At 42.8% G+C, this 19,713-nt stretch overlaps 2 protein-coding genes across 4 annotated transcripts in view; one reads left to right on the forward strand and one right to left on the reverse strand.

Annotated features, from left to right (window-relative positions):
• Window positions 1-8,060: 8,060 nt before the first annotated feature.
• Window positions 8,061-15,314, forward strand: LOC109881284 (profilin-2-like). The gene is made up of 3 exons (XM_020473441.2): window positions 8,061-8,410; window positions 11,696-11,888; window positions 13,503-15,314. Exons 1-3 carry the CDS (start codon window positions 8,282-8,284, stop codon window positions 13,598-13,600), a joined length of 420 nt encoding a protein of 139 aa, XP_020329030.2. The 5' UTR covers window positions 8,061-8,281; the 3' UTR covers window positions 13,601-15,314.
• Window positions 15,315-16,870: 1,556 nt separating this feature from the next.
• Window positions 16,871-19,713, reverse strand: part of LOC109881282 (E3 ubiquitin-protein ligase RNF13) — a 90,209-nt gene continuing 87,366 nt past the window's right edge. For all 3 annotated transcript variants that reach the window (XM_020473440.2, XM_031822353.1, XM_031822352.1), the window contains exon 10: window positions 16,871-18,863. In XM_020473440.2, the coding sequence (XP_020329029.2) occupies window positions 18,505-18,863 (359 nt within the window). In that variant the 3' untranslated portion in view covers window positions 16,871-18,504. The remainder of the gene's footprint in view (window positions 18,864-19,713) is intronic.

Below are 19,713 nucleotides of genomic sequence, written 5' to 3' on the forward strand. Positions count from 1 at the left end.
GTCTTATCTGGAGTACTCCTGTCTTATCCAGTGTCCTGTGTGAATTTAAGTCTCTAATTCTCTCTTTCTCTCATTCTCTCTTTCTTTCTCTCTCTCTCTCTCTCTCGAAGGACCTGAGGGGGGCTAGGGTCAGTCTGTTATATCTGGAGTACTTCTCCTGTCTTATCCGGTGTCCTGTGTGAATTTAAGTGTGCTCTCTCTAATTCTCTCTTTCTCTCGAAGGACCTGAGGGGGGCTAGGGTCAGTCTGTTATATCTGGGGTACTTCTCCTGTCTTATCCGGTGTCCTGTGTGAATTTAAGTATGCTCTCTCTAATTCTCTCTTTCTTTCTCTCTCTCTCTCTCTCTCTCTCTCTCTCTCTCTCTCTCTCGAAGGACCTGAGGGAGGCTAGGGTCAGTCTGTTATATCTGGAGTACTTCTCCTGTCTTATCCGGTGTCCTGTGTGAATTTAAGTATGCTCTCTCTAATTCTCTCTTTCTTTCTCTCTCTCTCTCTCTCTCTCTCGAAGGACCTGAGGGAGGCTAGGGTCAGTCTGTTATATCTGGAGTACTTCTCCTGTCTTATCCGGTGTCCTGTGTGAATTTAAGTATGCTCTCTCTAATTCTCTCTTTCTTTCTTTCTCTCTCTCGAAGGACCTGAGCCCTAGGACCATGCCTCAGGACTACCTGGCATGATGACTCCTTGCTGTCCCCAGTCCACCTGGCTGTGCTGCTGCTCCAGTTTCAACTGTTCTGCCTGCGGCTATGGAATCCTGACCTGTTCACCGGACGTGCTACCTGTCCCAGACCTATTATTTCACCATGCTGGTCATTTATGAACATTTGAACATCTTGGCCATGTTCTGTTATAATCTCCACCCGGGACAGACAGAAAAGGACTGGCCACCCCTCATAGCCTGGTTCCTCTCCTGGTTCCTTCCTAGGTTTTGGCCTTTCTAGGGAGTTTTTCCTAGCCACCGTGCTTCTACACCTGCATTGCTTGCTGTTTGGGGTTTTAGGCTGGGTTTCTGTACAGCACTTTGAGATATCAGCTGATGTACGAAGATTTTGTTGTGTTGATTTAACAGGGCGTTGGACCACGGCCAACCGTCAGAACAGCTTGCTACACCACTCTCCCAACAGAAATACCATCATTTGGTGTTTTGCTGATGGTAGTCGGAACACACTGTCTCAGGCGCTGCTCCAGAATCTCCTATAAGTGTTGAGATTTGGTGACTGACTCACTGACACACACACACACACACACACACACACACACACACACACACACACACACACACATACACACGGGAAACATACTATGTAGATGACTCTAAGTATAATAGGTCGTTAATTGCTTAATTATCTCAGGAACCACACCTGTGTGGGAACACCTGCTTTCAAAATACTTTATATTCCTCATTTACTCGTGTTTCCTTTATTTTTGGCAGCTACCTGTATATCACAAGACCTTACTTCGAGGGCCTAGTTTTTCCCTGATAGAGTGGCCACATCAGGCCTGCAAGTCACATTATGCTTCCAGTCATTGCGCTAACGCTAGTTAGCATTGGCTCGTGAAACTACCTCTAACTTCCTTCATACTAAAAAAGTATATCCGTGATGGTATCTCTTGTAGCTAATGGTATTCATAAAAATATAAAAATATTTTCAAAATTAGATATTAAATTTTTGGGGGTGGACCCCCCCAACAACTCAGACCCAAGTTTGAAAACCCCTGAGCTAGACCATTCTGGACGAGCATCACCAGCATAAACTGGTCCACAGCATCACCAGCTGGTCAGCCAGTCTAACCAGCAAGATCATGCTGGTCAGACCAGCTTGACCAACATAGACCAGCTTGAAATGTAGACTGGCCTATGCTGTATTTTTCAGCAGGCCAGCTAGGGAGAGACAGTCTACATGACCTACCTGTTATGAGAATATGGTTTCCTGAAAAACAAGATCTCTAAGGATTTTTCCTTTTACTTTGGCGCATTGATCAACAATTAGCTGTGGGCTGTTGTATTGATTTTCCACTGGGCGTGACAGAGGGTCAGGAGTGTTGAGGATGAAAACAACCACCAATCCTCCCGTCTTCTCTACCTGCTCCTACTCCATTTTTAATGCACTGGGCTGGAACAGCGCCAGAGGAAAAAAACCAACTGTGACTAACGTCACCATTCCTCTTGAAAGATGGCCCCTCTGGAAATCCTGCCTCACACCACTCCAGACCTCTCACAGGGAAGAGAAATACCTTTTCAATTCCTCTAGCTTCCAGTCTATTCCAGTCATTCACTCCACAACCTCCTTATCTCAAGGCCAAGTCATCACATTGTTCTGCGATAGGAGAGGTGCCGTCAATTAAGTCAGCTAAAATAAATTGAATACAAAAACTATTTCATGGGTGTGAAACAATGGATGCAGAGGAAGCAAGCGAGAGGAGGATGGCATGGAATGGAATAGTGTGGCATGGAATGGAATAGTGTGGCATGGAATGGAATAGTGTGGCATGTAATGGAATAGTGTGGCATGGAATGGAATAGTGTGGCATGGAATGGAATGGTGTGGCATGGAATGGAATAGTGTGGCATGGAATGGAATAGTGTGGCATGGAATGGAATAGTGTGGCATGGAATGGAATAGTGTGGCATGGAAATGGAGTTAATCACGGCGTTTCCCAAACTCAGTCCTCTGGAACCAAAGGGGTGCACGTTTTGTTTGGGATTTTTGCCGATAACACTACACAGCTGATTAAAATAATTAAACTTTGATGATGAGTTGATTATTTGAATCAGCTGTGTAGTGTTAGGGGGCAAAACAAACAAAAAAACGTGCACCCCTCGGGGTCCCGAGGACCGAGTTTGGGAAACCCTGAGGTAACGGAATGGCCTCAACCTCATGGAAACTGTGTATTTGAGACCATTCGTGTTTGACGCGTTTGAGACCATTCCATTTATTCTGATCCAGACATTACTATGAGCCTGTTCTCCCCAGTTAAAGTGCCCTGAGATTACTGTGTGGAAGGGTTGGACAGACACATTCCTTCATTTATTAATGTCTCCTTGAAATGTGGATCAGGAAAGACGTGTTTATGCCGACAGAAAGGAGAAAACATGGAAAATGAGTGTTTGATGTATTTGAATCCATTCCACTCAATCCGCTCCAGTCATTACCACAAGCCTGTCCTCCCCAATTAAGGTGCCACCAAACTCCTGTGTTAGTGATATATCAAAATCACATCTCTCTATATTCAGAGTGTACACACTTCCCCATAATCCATTAGTGCTCTGTGTGACCTATGAGATGTTAAAAAGGTTGAATACCCCTATTTTTCAAAATTTCGTGCTCACTGGGTTTCACAACACCCTCTTAATGGCACACAATCCATGTCTCAATTATCTCAAGGCTTAAAAATCCTTCTTTAACCTGTCTCCTCCCCCTTCATCTACACTGATTGAAGTGGATTTAAACAAATCACATCAATAAGGGATTATAGCTTTCACCTGGATTCACCTGGTCAGTCTATGTCATGGAAAGAACAGGTGTCCTTAATGTTTTGTACACGCAGTGTACGAAGACAGCAAAATAAATCCCACCTTAATTATTTAATTTCACCAGTTTCATTTGTTTTCATTAAATGACATGTTACCACCACCCAATAACATGATTGCAATCTCCTAATTTGTTTCGGGGAAGGGGGACATGCCACTCAAAATAATGAGTGAACAAACTAATTATGGGGCAATCTAATTAGTTTGTAATGGAGATACTCTCCCCAACTATTCACACAGATGGGAAATACAAAACCTCCCAGATTATAGGGATTACCCAAATCAGACAAAGATTTTACGGACCCCACATTGTTGAATGACAGCAGGGGGTTTTGGAAGGGTTAAGATTTCTAGTCATCTTTATCTCTCTCTGGTTCATCGTTAGGGAACAAATCACTGTTGTTCCTCTAGTCCCATATATCACTGTTGTTCCTCTAGTCCCATATATCACTGTTGTTCCTCTAGTCTCATATATCACTGTTGTTCCTCTAGTCTCATATATCACTGTTGTTCCTCTAGTCCCATATATCACTGTTGTTCCTCTAGTCTCATATATCACTGTTGTTCCTCTAGTCTCATATATCACTGTTGTTCCTCTAGTCTCATATATCACTGTTGTTCCTCTAGTCCCATATATCACTGTTGTTCCTCTAGTCCCATATATCACTGTTGTTCCTCTAGTCCCATATATCACTGTTGTTCCTCTAGTCCCATATATCACTGTTGTTCCTCTAGTCCCATAGATCACTGTTGTTCCTCCTCTAGTCCCATATATCACTGTTGTTCCTCTAGTCCCATATATCACTGTTGTTCCTCTAGTCCCATATATCACTGTTGTTCCTCTAGTCCCATATATCACTGTTGTTCCTCTAGTCCCATATATCACTGTTGTTCCTCTAGTCCCATATATCACTGTTGTTCCTCTAGTCCCGTATATCACTGTTGTTCCTGTCCCATATATCACTGTTGTTCCTCTAGTCCCATATATCACTGTTGTTCCTCTAGTCCCATATATCACTGTTGTTCCTCTAGTCCCATATATCACTGTTGTTCCTCTAGTCCCATATATCACTGTTGTTCCTCTAGTCCCATAGATCACTGTTGTTCCTCCTCTAGTCCCATATATCACTGTTGTTCCTCTAGTCCCATATATCACTGTTGTTCCTCTAGTCTCATATATCACTGTTGTTCCTCTAGTCCCATATATCACTGTTGTTCCTCTAGTCCCATAGATCACTGTTGTTCCTCCTCTAGTCCCATATATCACTGTTGTTCCTCTAGTCCCATATATCACTGTTGTTCCTCTAGTCCCATATATCACTGTTGTTCCTCTAGTCCCATATATCACTGTTGTTCCTCTAGTCCCATATATCACTGTTGTTCCTCTAGTCCCATATATCACTGTTGTTCCTCTAGTCCCGTATATCACTGTTGTTCCTGTCCCATATATCACTGTTGTTCCTCTAGTCCCATATATCACTGTTGTTCCTCTAGTCCCATATATCACTGTTGTTCCTCTAGTCCCATATATCACTGTTGTTCCTCTAGTCCCATATATCACTGTTGTTCCTCTAGTCTCATATATCACTGTTGTTCCTGTCCCATATATCACTGTTGTTCCTGTGACATTTTGTTGGGGGGGCCCGTCTGGGGGGGCCCACTCACCTTCCGAAGAAAGCATTTTAGTGCCCCTTTTCTTGACAGTGCATAGAAAACATTTAAGTTTAGGGTTAATGTCCTGCAATTCTACACATTTTGCAATGGTGCGTAGAGAAAATATTGCAGTTTTAAAGCAAGCTAGCTGCAGTTCTACACATTTTGCAATGGTGCGTAGAGAAAATATTGCAGTTTTAAAGCAAGCTAGCTGCAGTTCTACACATTTTGCAATGGTGCGTAGAGAAAATATTGCAGTTTTAAAGCAAACTAGCTGCAATACTACACATTTTGCCATGGAGCGTAGAGAAAATATTGCAGTTTTAAAACTAATTCCATGCAATTACTACACAAATGTTTCCATAGGGTGGAGAGAAATGTTTGCAGTTTTAAAACTAATTCCATGCAATTACTACACAAACGTTTCCATAGGGTGGAGAGAAATGTTTGCAGTTTTAAAACTAATTCCATGCAATTACTACACAAATGTTTCCATAGGGTGGAGAGAAATGTTTGCAGTTTTAAAACTAATTCCATGCAATTACTACACAAACGTTTCCATAGGGTGGAGAGAAATGTTTGCAGTTTTGAATATGATATCGGAGTTAAAGTGACTATAAAATAAATGGGAGCCACCCCGGTCTGTAATTTTACCATGATTATTACAAGTTTAGATACTGTAGCTGGCTAGACTACTTTTTACCAGTCTTAAAAATCTTACCTGAGATGCGCTAATGGAGTGACTGCCAGTAACTGACATAACAAGAGGAAGACTATTGATTCACAACCTAATTTCAAAATTGCACCTGTTGTATTCTACTATTCTAACTCTCAACAGTTGAGACTCTGACTGACTTTCATTTTTATTTTATGTGTCAATAATTCGCGGGCCCTTTTCTTCCTTCTTTTTTTTAAAGGGGGGTGCGGGCTAGTTGCCCATCCCTGGATTATACAATAGGACTATTGTAAGGGTGCTATGACATATTAGTGAGTGACCATATCAGGGTTGCCTTCCCAGCCATTTACTATTGCTGAGTAATTTCCTCAGTAAAAAAAAAAAAAACAGGTCAGCTTTCTGTCCATGACTCGTTGGCTGAGTGACTCACTCAGTTGGTTGGTCAAACTACCTCCACCCAACAAGGGTTGGCCTGGAAACCAACGACATAGAAGGGATATGGGCGTGGTCAGCTGATTGGAGGTTCTGACTAGAGGGAGCATAGCTACGACCAGAAGTTTCTTTTTTGTAGCAGGTTACGAGAATTTATGCAGAAGGTTAGGATGATTAACTTGGCAGGTTAGGAGAAGGTTAGGATTGGGGTTGGCTATTTGACAACACACAGTTAAGGCAAGGTGAAACTCCACGTATTCTGGACTAAGTTATTCTAGCTAGGTGGAAAGAAACTAATGCTATATTGTTATGTTCCTCTGTACCTTTCTAGAAAAACAGATACTTTCACATACAGTAACTATGGTTATTTCAATAGGGAGGTAAGAGAAGGAAGTTGTGTGTATTTATATAACAGATTCTGGTTTGATGAGGAACCCTTACTTAAACCTCTTGGCCCCTTGGGAGCATCGGGCTTCCACCATGGCTCTCCACCTCAGTCTCTTCTGTGAGAAGGCGTTTGCCTCTAGCTAGGAGATCCCCGCTTTACTCAGTGGAGCGTCTCCACTTGTTTTTTGGCCTTCCCTGCCTGAACATATTACTTAGAACCTTTGTATCAATCTGTGACAAGTGCATGAACTTTGAACTCAGCAAAACAAACCACACCTATGAAGAAAATAGTCCCAACAGGGCAATATCATGCAAATTCTCACTGTGCAAAGTGTTTGGATTGGATGAATTGCGCAAGGGGTAGAGTCATGGGTTATAACTCAGCCAAAAGAGAGAGAGAGGGCCAAGGGATGAATGAATCATCCTAGGTATATTTTTTTAATACAAATATCAGAGACAATGGTCACATTCTGCCTCTCTGGGGAAATGAAATGATGCCTACACTCAGATGATGTGTGGAAAGGGTGGTCCCAGATGTGTTTGTGCTATCATCAATTTGCCATGACAATGAGAGACAACGAGTTGACAATGACAGAACAAAGATCTGCGACCTGGCTAGAAAGAGGTTGCTCTGTTTACCACTTTTTTTTGGTTTATATGCGACATACAGCTCCTGAGAAAATGCCAAAGATCTATTGTATCATGCTGTACCCATGCAGATGGCGATTAACGAACTGAATAAACATCGACTCCAATATGTTACACCCTGAGTAAGTTAATATGTAACCAACAGGTGTCTAATATTTTGTACGCAACATTTATTGTAATAGGCGTCACACTGGTCTGACCTGCCACAAGAACTTATGCTTGTTCATGTCTCCAAATATGGCGGCCTCTATTTTCTAATAAAGTGGAGCTAAATAGGCTAGTTTGGGATCTCAGACTTGTTTGTTGTAAAATAAGTAACATTGCAAACTGACTAATTGTAGACTGACTAACTGTCTAATACAAAAAAAGGTAAATGTCACTATTGCATGCTTTCAATCATACATATCTGACAAATTATCTCACAAGAATCTGACGATGATCATTGATGATGATATATATGCCATCAGTTGAATAGAAATTCCAATGACATACTTTGATTCATAAAGGACATCGTGGCGGGAAAAGAAGGACTATGTATGCATGGCACATGAAAAATGTAATATGTCACTAGTCAGAAGGAGCATACTGCTTGTGTAAAATACCACATAAGATTGTCATGTAAACGATAATAATTTGCAGCCTATTGACAAGTTAGTAAAATAGATACCACACCGTACATATCATTCTTAGGAACAGTTGTTTTATTCATCCGCGACAACCGACGATTTGCAATAAAGTTCAGCCTAACAACGACTGTGCGGAGTGATTTATTTAAGGACTACACCCAAGCGCAACCCGTTGGCTGTGTGGCTTCTCTTCTTCTGCCCAAACCCAGAAGACAGCGGGGACGAGACGGAGCCGGGGAATTGTTGGAGACTTCAAAATCACTACCTGTCACATATATATAGTTTAAAAAAAATCTATATATATTTCCACATTTGAACTAATACGCAAGTATGTCCTGGCAAAGCTACGTGGATAACCTGATGGCCGATGGCAGCTGCCAGGACACCGCCATTGTTGGTTACACGGACGCCAAATATGTCTGGGCATCGTTTCCAGGTGGTACATTTGTTAACATAACGGTAAGGACATTTTAATAATAATTAAGACTAATCTACGAACACGGTAAATGCTGGTATTTTAGCCTGTTGTTTAAATATGGGTGTTGGGGCCCTGCCTATAAGAGGGAAAGCCCCAGACGGAACGATAGGGCAGACAGGCAGCATGTGTTAGCTAGCGAGTTCACTAACACATGGTATCCGGTGTTCTTCGGTACAGCTATTAGACTTTTCACATGGTTTTTTGAAATATTTAGTGAATAGGTTTAGGACCACACACTACATTTTTAAATGAGTTGTGATCTAGCAAACTAACTGTTAACTTTAACCAGCCGACTGACATTTTTTTAAACTAGTTATCAACACATTAGCCAGGCTATTTTTGGCTTCTCCCCACATTTTTTTAAGCGTTAAAAGCGTGCGTTCAGAAACTTGTTACCACAAATGATAAATTGAAACCAGTTTCCTGTTATATCTAGCCGGCAATGCGGGCTTTGGGAGGAGCGGCGGCGAAAAATGGCACTATCTCAGGTCATCCAGATTCCAATATAATTAGGCAACGTTGGCGGATCGTTGCGCTTCATGCACTGTTACATGTACCATTGTGGGCTCCGCGGAGTTCGTAAATGCGTTTGTGAATCAGGGCCTTCGCTGCAATGCTGCCGCCCCTTTTAATTTCCCAAGATGGCGCCTGCTTTCATTCATCTGTACCCTTCCAGTCTACACAAGTAATCGTATGGAAACTTAAATGTATAGGCACCAGCTCGAAGCACATTGGTCGTTGTACAATAATCTACCATACAATTCGTTTGGAAGTATATTAAGTTAACGTATTGCATCTTGGTCATTCATGAACCCTCCATTTTGTTAGTTAGCAAGCATGGAAATGAACTATTTAGCAAAGATTGCTTGTGTTGTCAATTTCCAGATTGCAGCGTTTAAATTCGCTCGCGCGGCAGGGCATTTATTCTGTAGTTTCCGTCAGGCTCATAGTTGGATACATGCTAGATTGATAAAACATGGTTTTTAGCTACCAAACGTGGACTATCTTTCTAGCTAGGATGGGACTGCGGCAGTATGTATGATACCACACTACAATTGAAATTGCGTGTCCTGTATCGATATCCGTGTGTTAATGGGGGTTAATTTTCAGTGAGCTGCTTCCTTGTCACTATTCTAGTTAGCTAAGCTATGGCTAGACAGTTAATCATTAGCTGTTTGGTACCCTGGGCACATTCTCATGGATGTGAAATGAACGAGCTGGCACTTGCTCTGTTAGTCTTATGGTCAAATGTTACAGGTTGTAGGCAAGCTGTCAAGTTGTCCTACTGTATATTGCCTCTGTGGACAGCGTTGCTCTGGTTTCAGCTAACCTCAAGGCCGTCATTGTAAATAAGAATTCTCTTCGCTCCTCCCTGGGCTCGAACCAGCAACACAACGACAATTAGCGCGTGCTAACTAGCTAGCCATTTCACTTCGGTTACACGAGCCTCATCTCGGGAGATGATAGGCTTGAAGTCATAAACAGCGCAATGCTTGACGCACAACGAAGAGCTGCTGGCAAAATGCACGGAAGTGCTGTTTGAATGAATGTTTACGCGCCTGCTTCTGCCTACCACCGCCCAGTCAGATACTTGTATGCTCATTCAGATTATATGCAACGCAGGACACGCTAGATAATATCTAGTAATATCATCAAACATGTGTAGGTAACTAGTGATTATGATGGTTTTTATAAGATAAGTTTAATGCCAGCTAGCGATTTTTACCTTGGTTTACTGCATTTGCATAACAGGCAGCCTCCTTGTGGAGTGCAACAAGAAAGAGGCAGGTCGTTATTGCATTGGACTAGTTAACTGTACGGTTGCAATATTGGATCCCCCGAGCTGACACAGTGAAAAATCTGTCGTTCTGCCCCTGTACAAGGCAGTTAACCCACTGTTCCTAGGCTGTCATTGAAGATAAGCATGTGTTCTTAACTGACCTTCCTAGTTTAATAAAGATTAAACAAAGGTGTAAAAAAAATCGGCGCCCAAAAATACCGATTTGCGATTGTTATGAAAACTTTGAATCGGCCCTAATTAATCGGTCGACCTCTATTCAAAACGAAGGGGTGATTTAGTCTTAACAGTTAGTAGGTAGGTAGCCTGGCAGGTAGGAGCGTTGGGCCAATAACCGAAAGGTTGCTGGGTCGAATCCCTGAGCTGACAATAAAAATCTGCCATTCTACCCCTGAGCGTTGTAGTTAACCGACTGTTTCCCGGCAGGGTAGCCTAGTGGTTAGAGCGTTGGGCTAGGAACCGGAAGGTTGAAAGTTCAAATCCCCGAGCTGACAAGGTACAAATCTGTCGTTCTGCCCCTGAACAGGCAGTTAACCCACTGATCCTAGGCCGTCATTGAAAATAAGAATTTGTTCTTAACTGACTTGTCTAGTTAAATAAAGGTATAAAAAAAAAACGAAGACGTGGATGTCGATTATGGCAGGCCTCCCCACACCTCTCTGATTCAGAGAGGACGTAAGGTTAAATGCGGAAGACACCCTTAAGTTGAATGCATTGTTGACTAGGTATCCCCCTTTCCCTTAGTACTGAATTAGCGTTGAAATCTAACTGGTCTTTTTCCAGCTAGAGGTATGAGCTACTTACTAGCTGTGCCAAGGTATGAGCTACTTACTAGCTGTGCCAAGGTATGAGCTACTTACTAGCTGTGCCAAGGTATGAGCTACTTACTAGCTGTGCCAAGGTATGAGCTACTTACTAGCTGTGCCAAGGTATGAGCTACTTACTAGCTGTGCCAAGGTATGAGCTACTTACTAGCTGTGCCAAGGTATGAGCTACTTACTAGCTGTGCCAAGGTATGAGCTACTTACTAGCTGTGCCATGGTATGAGCTACTGAGAGTGCATAAATATTCAACAAACCACATGAGGAATCTGGACACTGTCCTATCAGAGCTGAGTGAGATGGTTGACTGTATCAATCTCTAGGTGCCCTGAACAAATAATTTGGCATGTTTCTTTGTGCCTGGTAGGATAAATGTGACCTGCAATACTTATGAAATGAACTGGACAACAGCAACTCCAAACAATTCCTAATTTATTTCCAAAGTCAGACTGCATTTGACTGCCAAATAATGCTCTCAGGAACTTTGCATATTTTTATTTAGCTGAGAGTCCTGCTATTTTAGACGTTGTATTGCAGAAAATAAGGCTGTAACATTGGCCCTCATCTTATTGGTAGTGGAATAATGAATCTTTATTTTTTATTTTTTGAAAATGAATGGCTTTCAAACTTTACATGGTCATCCGTAGGCTGAAGAAATCGACATCATCGTAGGAAAAGACCGAGAAGCGTTCTTCTGCGGTGGGCTGACCCTAGGCCAAAAGAAATGCTCCGTCATCAGAGACAGCCTCCACGCCGACGGGGACTGGACAATGGACATCAGGACAAAGAGTCAAGGAGGAGAGCCCACGTATAACGTTTCCATAGGCAAAGCCGGCAAAGGTAGTGTCATCCCATTTATTCACTGCTCACTCAAACATTAAACGCTGTATTTTGCTGTGCATGTATAATATACTGGTATTCACTTAAGGTTCATGCAGTATAATGGTTTTTTAACTTGTCCAGGGATGGTTCAATTTAGATGGGAAAGTTCAATTTCAAGTATTTCTTTTTTTCAGGTCAAGAAAGCCAATCAAGTAGAAATGTCAAATAAGTGTTAGTTTTGTATCAGATCTGATTCGAGCACACTGATTTAACTGCTAGCCAGCCAAATTATCCACCAATTCCATGTTGATCTGCCCAATTTTGAAGGCAAGATGGTCATTTGAAAAACAATATGTCTGTGAGTTGGGCCTTTTCCTGGTCTCTATTCTCCCACGCCCCCTAGCAGGATTAAGTCCATAACTCCCCCGTCACGAAATACACAGGTGGGAGGTTTTCTGTCGCTGGGCAACCTTTCTCTTTTGGTTTCGGTCTTCCTCCTGATAAGACTCCCTTATCCCTCTAATTGACGCACCTTTCTCCTCACATCAAGTCCCCCCCCCATCACATGGTAAGCCTAGTCCTCTTCAGATAGTGGTACTGAAGGAATTTGCTTCTGTTAATATATATATATATATATTGAGGTACTGCAAGCATGCTGTATTGCGTTAATATAGGTGGTAGTGAGTTAAAGCATTCCCTTTCTCATTCCTCCTTACTGCTGGCATGCCATGTAGACTCGGTTCTGGCATGCCATGTAGACTCGGTTCTGGCATGCCATGTAGACTCGGTTCGCTAAGTAGAGGATAAAGGAAAGGCTTCAGACCAGGGCATTTTCTTTCTAATTTACAAAATTTGTCATTGCTGCCTTCCCCCTTTTTACAATACTCTTCCTCGGTTTAGAAACTGAGCCATTTGTGGTCGTTGCTTACTGCAGTTAATGTCAAGGCTTCCAAATGGGGTGAAGACACCATTTATGGACTTTGTTAACATAAGGGAATGATTCAGACATTCCACTTATTAGTTCAGAAGAGTAGGAAGGTTAATGTTAGCGTACAGTAAAATAGGCTAATGGACTGGTTTGGAATCGTCAGCGCTATTGCATCATTTTAGTGACTGCGTTGCATGTTTTTCTTCCCCCCCCCGTCCAAGGCCAGAAGCTTTTAAGAAAGTGAATGCTTGGCATATTGGCTATGGGTGGGAGCCTCTTCCTGTCTTCCTTCATACTATAAACCACCTGCTTGTTTTGATTGGACTTTTCTTCAACTGTAAAAAAAAAAAAAAGAAGATATTAACGATCTTCCATCTTCAAATTCTCAAAATAAAAATAATCAGTCTTGGTTCTTATAATGGGCAAAGAAGGGGTCCATGGAGGTGGATTGAATAATGTGTAATGGCTAAATATTTGAGTGATTCGGGGTTCTAGTCTTGACTTAGCCTTAGTGTTGTAGTTGAGGGAAAGTTGTTCTTTTCATGCAGTCCTATTTTAAAATGTACTGGAAGGGTTAGTAGCAGTACAGGATCACATGGTCAAGACCCTGACATAAACAATGTAGCCCCCCCCCCCCCCCTCAACACATCTGTTAATTTCTGCTCTTGTTCCCCCCCCCCCCCCCCCCCCCTTGTGTACTTCAGCGTTGGTTTTAGTCATGGGAAAGGAAGGTGTCCATGGAGGACAGCTCAACAAGAAAGCGTATACAATGGCTGACTACCTGAGGAAGTCTGGATACTAAAGCAGCATCGGCCCAGCCACCTAGCAGCTCACCCATAACACACACTTCCAGTTCTAGTTGGTAGTTGCTTACTTTTCTCCTCAGACCCTCCTTTTCTTTGTGTTTGATTCCCCTTTTCTCTTGTTCTTACCCAGTCATCTTGATGCATTCACACTGTGTGTACTCAATCCCATTCTAGCACTGTTGCACCATAGTAAAAAAAAAATAAATTAGCATGTTGTTAACAGGACATTGTGACAAATCTATACTTATTTTTTTTTTTTTAAACGTTTAAAAAAAACAACCTTGCACCATTCTGGCCAATGCTCAGTGAATTTTTATTTTATTTTTTTTAATAAAAAAATAAAGTGAAGGAAACCTAAAATTGATGAACTGAGATTTCGTGTGATGGTGCCCCGGAAGTTCACTCTTGAGCAGCCGATGCCTTTGGAGCACTTGAGCTGTAAACAAGCTCATTGTCTTCCTTTTCTAGAGCATTTTTTTTTTTTTGTGGGGGGGGGGGGTCATGCATATCTTCAAGGCTACTGAAATACTGTTGTTCCCTCTGCCCCCTCCCTGTAACTCCTGCCAAATGTCTGTAGCTCCTTCCCCCCTCTTCCTGTTTGTCTATAGGTGACACTACATCAGTACACGGGAGGAACACTCCATTAACCAATCACTACACCCTAAAGTCCCCTGTATCTCCCTCTCTGAGCCACACTACTCTACCGGATTGGGGGGGGGTTGCGCTTCAATGCAGTCATGGCAGGCTTATCAGTTCTGGTATTGATTGAGTCAGAAGGCAAAACCGACATGGTTGACGCAGGCGGAATCTCTTCCATGTCCTCTTCATGACTACATGAACCCCATCATGGACATTCCATCGTTACAATGGCTCAGACACTTAACTGTTTGCCAGCTCCTGTAATGCATTTTCTGCCATTTTGGACAGTAGATACATCCAGTTTGACATTTTTCATAGGACCAATTTTAGTGACAGCTTTGGATATATATATATATATATATATATACACAATTGCTCTAAATCATTGTGAAGGATGCCTTCTAGCCTCATCTTTCCCGCTGAAGGCAAAACAACACTAATGTAAAACCACATCTTTCTGTTGAAGGCACAAGGAAGGGAGGGTTTGCGGTGGATGAAATCGATTTTTTTTATTTTATTAAAGAAATGAATTACTGAATTTCTAAACCCATGCTGTGTGAAGAAACGACTGTGGAATAAATGGCCTTGTACTCGTGTTCAACTAAGATATGGTATCTTTTCAAGCTCTGTACTTAAATGTAATGTCCAATTTGAAAAGAACTTTAAAAAAAAAAATATATATATAAAGTAGAAATTACACAATTGAAATGGGAGACGGGATTGGTTGGAATAAAAACTCTTTGATTGTCTTGTGGAAACTTGTATACCAAAGCTGTGTATCCTGTACCATAATGTTGAAACATCGATTTCTATTGGATGATGGATTTTTTACAGCTGCCCAGGAAGGAGTCATTTCATTGGCCCTTTTTTTTTTTTTTTGCATCAATGCCAATGTTCAGGCCTTGTGGGGGGGGGGGGGTGTGTGTACTAATTCAAAACTTCATTTGCTGACATTCTTTTCTTATACTTGGGATAGTCTCTTTAACACTTCATATGCATAAACCAAGAAATGCCATAAATTAATTTATCACCTTGTTTACAGACAGATCAAATAAATAAATTCCAACCAGATTGCTTTTGTGCTTCTTTTTTTTCTTCTTCCAGTTGAACTGCACCCTCTTTTCGGCAGGGGGACCTTTGCTCTGGGGAAAGGATTTTATTTTTGAGCCAGAGCAGCAGTTTTCAGAAGGCTGTATGTAAATTGGTCAGGTGGTTTTTACCATCCTAGCCTAGAGCTCAATAGGTCAACTGAGATGCTCTTTGTTAACCCCACCCTGAAAAAGAAAGTTGTTGAGGAAACATGGAAGTGTTCCTTAGTAGAGGCATGAGGCACATTTACGCCTGGGAATCCGGCATGATTGGGGGGGAGATATAGCTAAAATATACGTGGCCACCAGCTGCAAAGCACAGTAACTGTTAGTATCTTTTGACTCTGGGTGTTTCATATTTTAAATTTTTTAAATATAGGCTAGATTAAACTGAAGCTTTCGTCTGACCTTTTTGTATCAGCATAGAATTAGTGTAGCAATGTATACCCATTGAACATGGTTTTGAAACTAGGCACAGGCTGCGATGCAATTCGACTGCGGGTTTCAAAAGCATTGTGATCTCTGCGAAAGGGGGGTACACATTGCCTTTTCAAAGACTCATTATCCCAACCTGTGGTTGGGTATAGATAGCATCCTATATATTACAACTTCCTAAAAAAAAAAATTTGTAGACTTTTAATATTTACTTAATGTGTTGTTTCTGATCAAAGTATCCAAACTAGGAATATAGAGTCCAAGTTGTTGCAGTGACACATGTGATTCGACTTTGTCTCCCATCTTAAATACAGCTTTCTCATAAAGGGTGTAGTCCACGATTTGGCAAGTATCAGACCATTGGAACTGGCTTTTCCCCCCTCATGTAACCTGCATCAATTGGACACCATACAACTTGTTTTTTTTTCAAGCTGACGTTGAAGTAATTGGTCTCGTTATGTCATGGGGAGAGATCTAGGCCACCATGTAGCCTGTTACCTACAGGTCTGATCCAAGAGACGGGGTTTCAGAAACCATTGTCCTGGCTGCAGTGGTCCGCTGTAACATTGGTGATTTGAATGGTTTACTGATCCTCTCTCTCAATACCTGTCCTGATCAATCATCACAATTCTGTACAACCTTAGCCCTGTTTATATACCTAGTGCAAACGTGAGTACTTTGTCCTGGTCTTGTCTACATTCTGATTGTATACACATGGTATTAAAAATGTCCACTGTCTGCACTGTGACTAGATTTCCTGGGCTCTTTAATGCAAATTTTAACAGCTATTCTTTCAATATTATAAGACCCATTAATCTGTCACTGGTGCCACCTGTCAATGATTAGAGGGTGGATTAATAAATGATTGATCTGTCTACACTTGTAAGATATCCAGACACAATGTGTGTTTGACTAACCTCTCGAGGTGTTCAGAATGATCTGCTCACACTATTTGGCAATGTGGGTACAAACAGAATTTGGACAAGATCAGGACAAAGGATCCAAGTGAGAACCAGGTGAGCACAGGACTCATCACAATGAACACAATCACTGAGGCTGTGTGCCATAATTAGAACTCTTGAACTGAATGGAGGGGCATCAGCATTCTGTAGACATAAATGTTTTTGTTTATTGAAGTGAAATTAGATTGAATGTAGATAGTGGTAAGACATCACATAAAAAGGAAAGGCAACAAGGACTTAACATAAAACAACTTCATGTTAGGGGGAAAAAAATATAAAACGCTACATGCAACAATTTCAAAGATTTTACTGACTTGGTTCATATGTAAATTGAAATAAATTCATTAGGCCCTAATCTGTGGATTTCACATGGCCGGGCTCAGCCAATCGGAATGAGTTTTTCCTCTACAAAAGGGCTTTACTCCTTGGCAACCCCCCCCCCCCCCCCCTATTGCACACTATCTCAAAACATAAGGCATTGTGTTGTGACAAAACTGCACATTTTACCCGAGTGGCCTTTTATTGTCCCCAGCACAAGGTGCACCTGTGTAATGATCCTCCTGTTTACTCAGCTTCTTGATAAGCCACACCTGTCAGGTGGATTATTTTGGCAGAGGAGAAATGCTCACTAACAGGTATGTCAACAAATGTGCACAGAACAATATTTTTTTTTTGTTGTGTGTGTGTGTGTATGAAACATTTCTGGACTTTGTTTATTTCAGCTCATGAAACATGGGACCAACACTTTTACATGTTGCGTTTTTATATTTTAGTTCTGTATACTTGAACTACCTACTTACAGTATTAAAATGATATGACACCAAATACATGTTGCAAGACCTATCTACCAATGATGTCTTGTATTTCAGGGAAATGATCTCTCTGGTATGTCTAGATTAAGCCAACAGGCTGCTTGTAGCAGTGTAGACGTGGGTATTATCTGAACGGAACGGTCTCCCCACCCCCATTCTGCTTGACTTCTGAGAGGAAACGCATAACATTGGGCAAACAAACAATGTATTTTGGCTGAATGCAGCACCACAAACAGGTTGTTTGCATTATCAACGTACCAGATCAGTCGCATCCAAATCGTACTCTAATGACTCCATTATCTCTGGCTCGAGACCGATTGACAAAACCCTGTTCCCATGGCCTCGTTTCTATATAGTCCTTATGGGAAAAGATCAGTTCAATCAATTTATAAAAGGCTGCTGAATAATGCTTGATATTTCTATACAAGCTATAAGAATATCTACACCATTAGAACTCCTCACCGTCTGATACAGAGGCATACAGATATGCAGGCTACCAAAATAATGTTGTAAGATGTTACTGATAGTGATCTATACAATTGTTTTACACACACACACAACGCATTCCTTCGTAGTTGGTGTCGAGCCCTTTCTCACAGTGATGAGTGTAACCGCAGTCGGAGGATGTCTCCGGTGTTCTACCACCCGGTACAGACTTAACTACAGTGCAGTCTACTGCAATGTTCCTGTGAAAGCAATGTTGTCGGGTTAGCCCAAAACACGCGATGACACTGCTCAGGAATCAGGTTAAACATACAACAAACGGATTATTATGGTGATTTGCATTCTAAACTTAAAGAGGGAGATAAAACACATTTTTATTAAACGGGGACTTCAAAATGAAACACACAGGGTCTCGGGTGAGTCTCCAGCGTGAGTCTCCAGCGTGAGTCTCTGCTGCTGCAAGCCTGTAGGGTGTGTGGGGAGGGAGAGGCGGGGGAAACCGGGTGACCTGTCCGTCAACTCAGGCCAACCAATCAGGCGCGTCATGGTCATCGGGACGAGGCTCCTGCAGCTGGACCACCACCGTCTCAGTCTCCACGGTGACGTCCTCCTCCTCGCTGTCGTCGCTGGTGTCTTCGTACTCCGAGGACTCCTGATCGGGCTCGGAGCGAGAGGCCCCCGACGTGGTGCCGAAGCCGTGGCCGCTGGCGGAGGCCAGGGAGCGCAGCAGCGGAGTGCTCTCAGACACCTCGTTCTCCTCGGTCCCGCTGTCGTCCTCTGAGTCCGAGTCGCCTGCGGAGGGGACCACCTTCTGCTTGCACACGGGACATGTCTTCTTAGTCTTGGTTAGCCAGGGGTCCACGCATTTGCTGTGGTAAGCTACAGGGAGGGAGAGGAGAAACGACCCAGGTCATTACAATCAGAGGCAGCATCATGGAGGTGTTTTTCCCTGGATACAGATCACTAGGGTTGGAATTCACAAGGTAATCCTGAGTTCAAATGTAAATCGGTTCATTTCCTCCCAATAAGTCATGAATTAATTCAAGTTCACAAAACTCAAAATACGGATGTGACATTGAATTCTATTCAAGACGTTCCCTAAAGCTGAGCAGCGCCCGATGTCCAGGAGCCTAGTGTGGTTTAGTGTTCTCCCCGATATATCACGTTCACATGACCTAGTGGGTGTGTCTGTTGGGGGTAGAGGACAGTAGGTTGTTGGGTGGGTGGGGTAGAGGACAGTAGGTTGTTGGGTGGGTGGGGTAGAGGACAGTAGGTTGTTGGGTGGGTGGGGTAGAGGACAGTAGGTTGTTGGGTGGGTGGGGTAGAGGACAGTAGGTTGTTGGGGGGGTAGAGGACAGTAGGTTGTTGGGGGGGGTAGAGGACAGTAGGTTGTTGGGGGGGGGGGTAGAGGACAGTAGGTTGTTGGGGGGGGTAGAGGACAGTAGGTTGTTGGGGGGGGTAGAGGACAGTAGGTTGTTGGGGGGGGTAGAGGACAGTAGGTTGTTGGGGGGGTAGAGGACAGTAGGTTGTTGGGGGGTGGGGGTAGAGGACAGTAGGTTGTTGGGGGGGGGGGGGGTAGAGGACAGTAGGTTGTTGGGGGGGGGGGGGGGTAGAGGACAGTAGGTTGTTGGGGGGGGGGGGGGTAGAGGAGAGTAGGTTGTTGGGGGGGGGGGGGGGTTGAGGACAGTAGGTTGTTGGGGGGGTAGAGGACAGTAGGTTGTTGGGGGGG

This window comes from Oncorhynchus kisutch, linkage group LG4 (assembly GCF_002021735.2).
Source record: "Oncorhynchus kisutch isolate 150728-3 linkage group LG4, Okis_V2, whole genome shotgun sequence".
Lineage (NCBI taxonomy): Eukaryota > Metazoa > Chordata > Actinopteri > Salmoniformes > Salmonidae > Oncorhynchus > Oncorhynchus kisutch.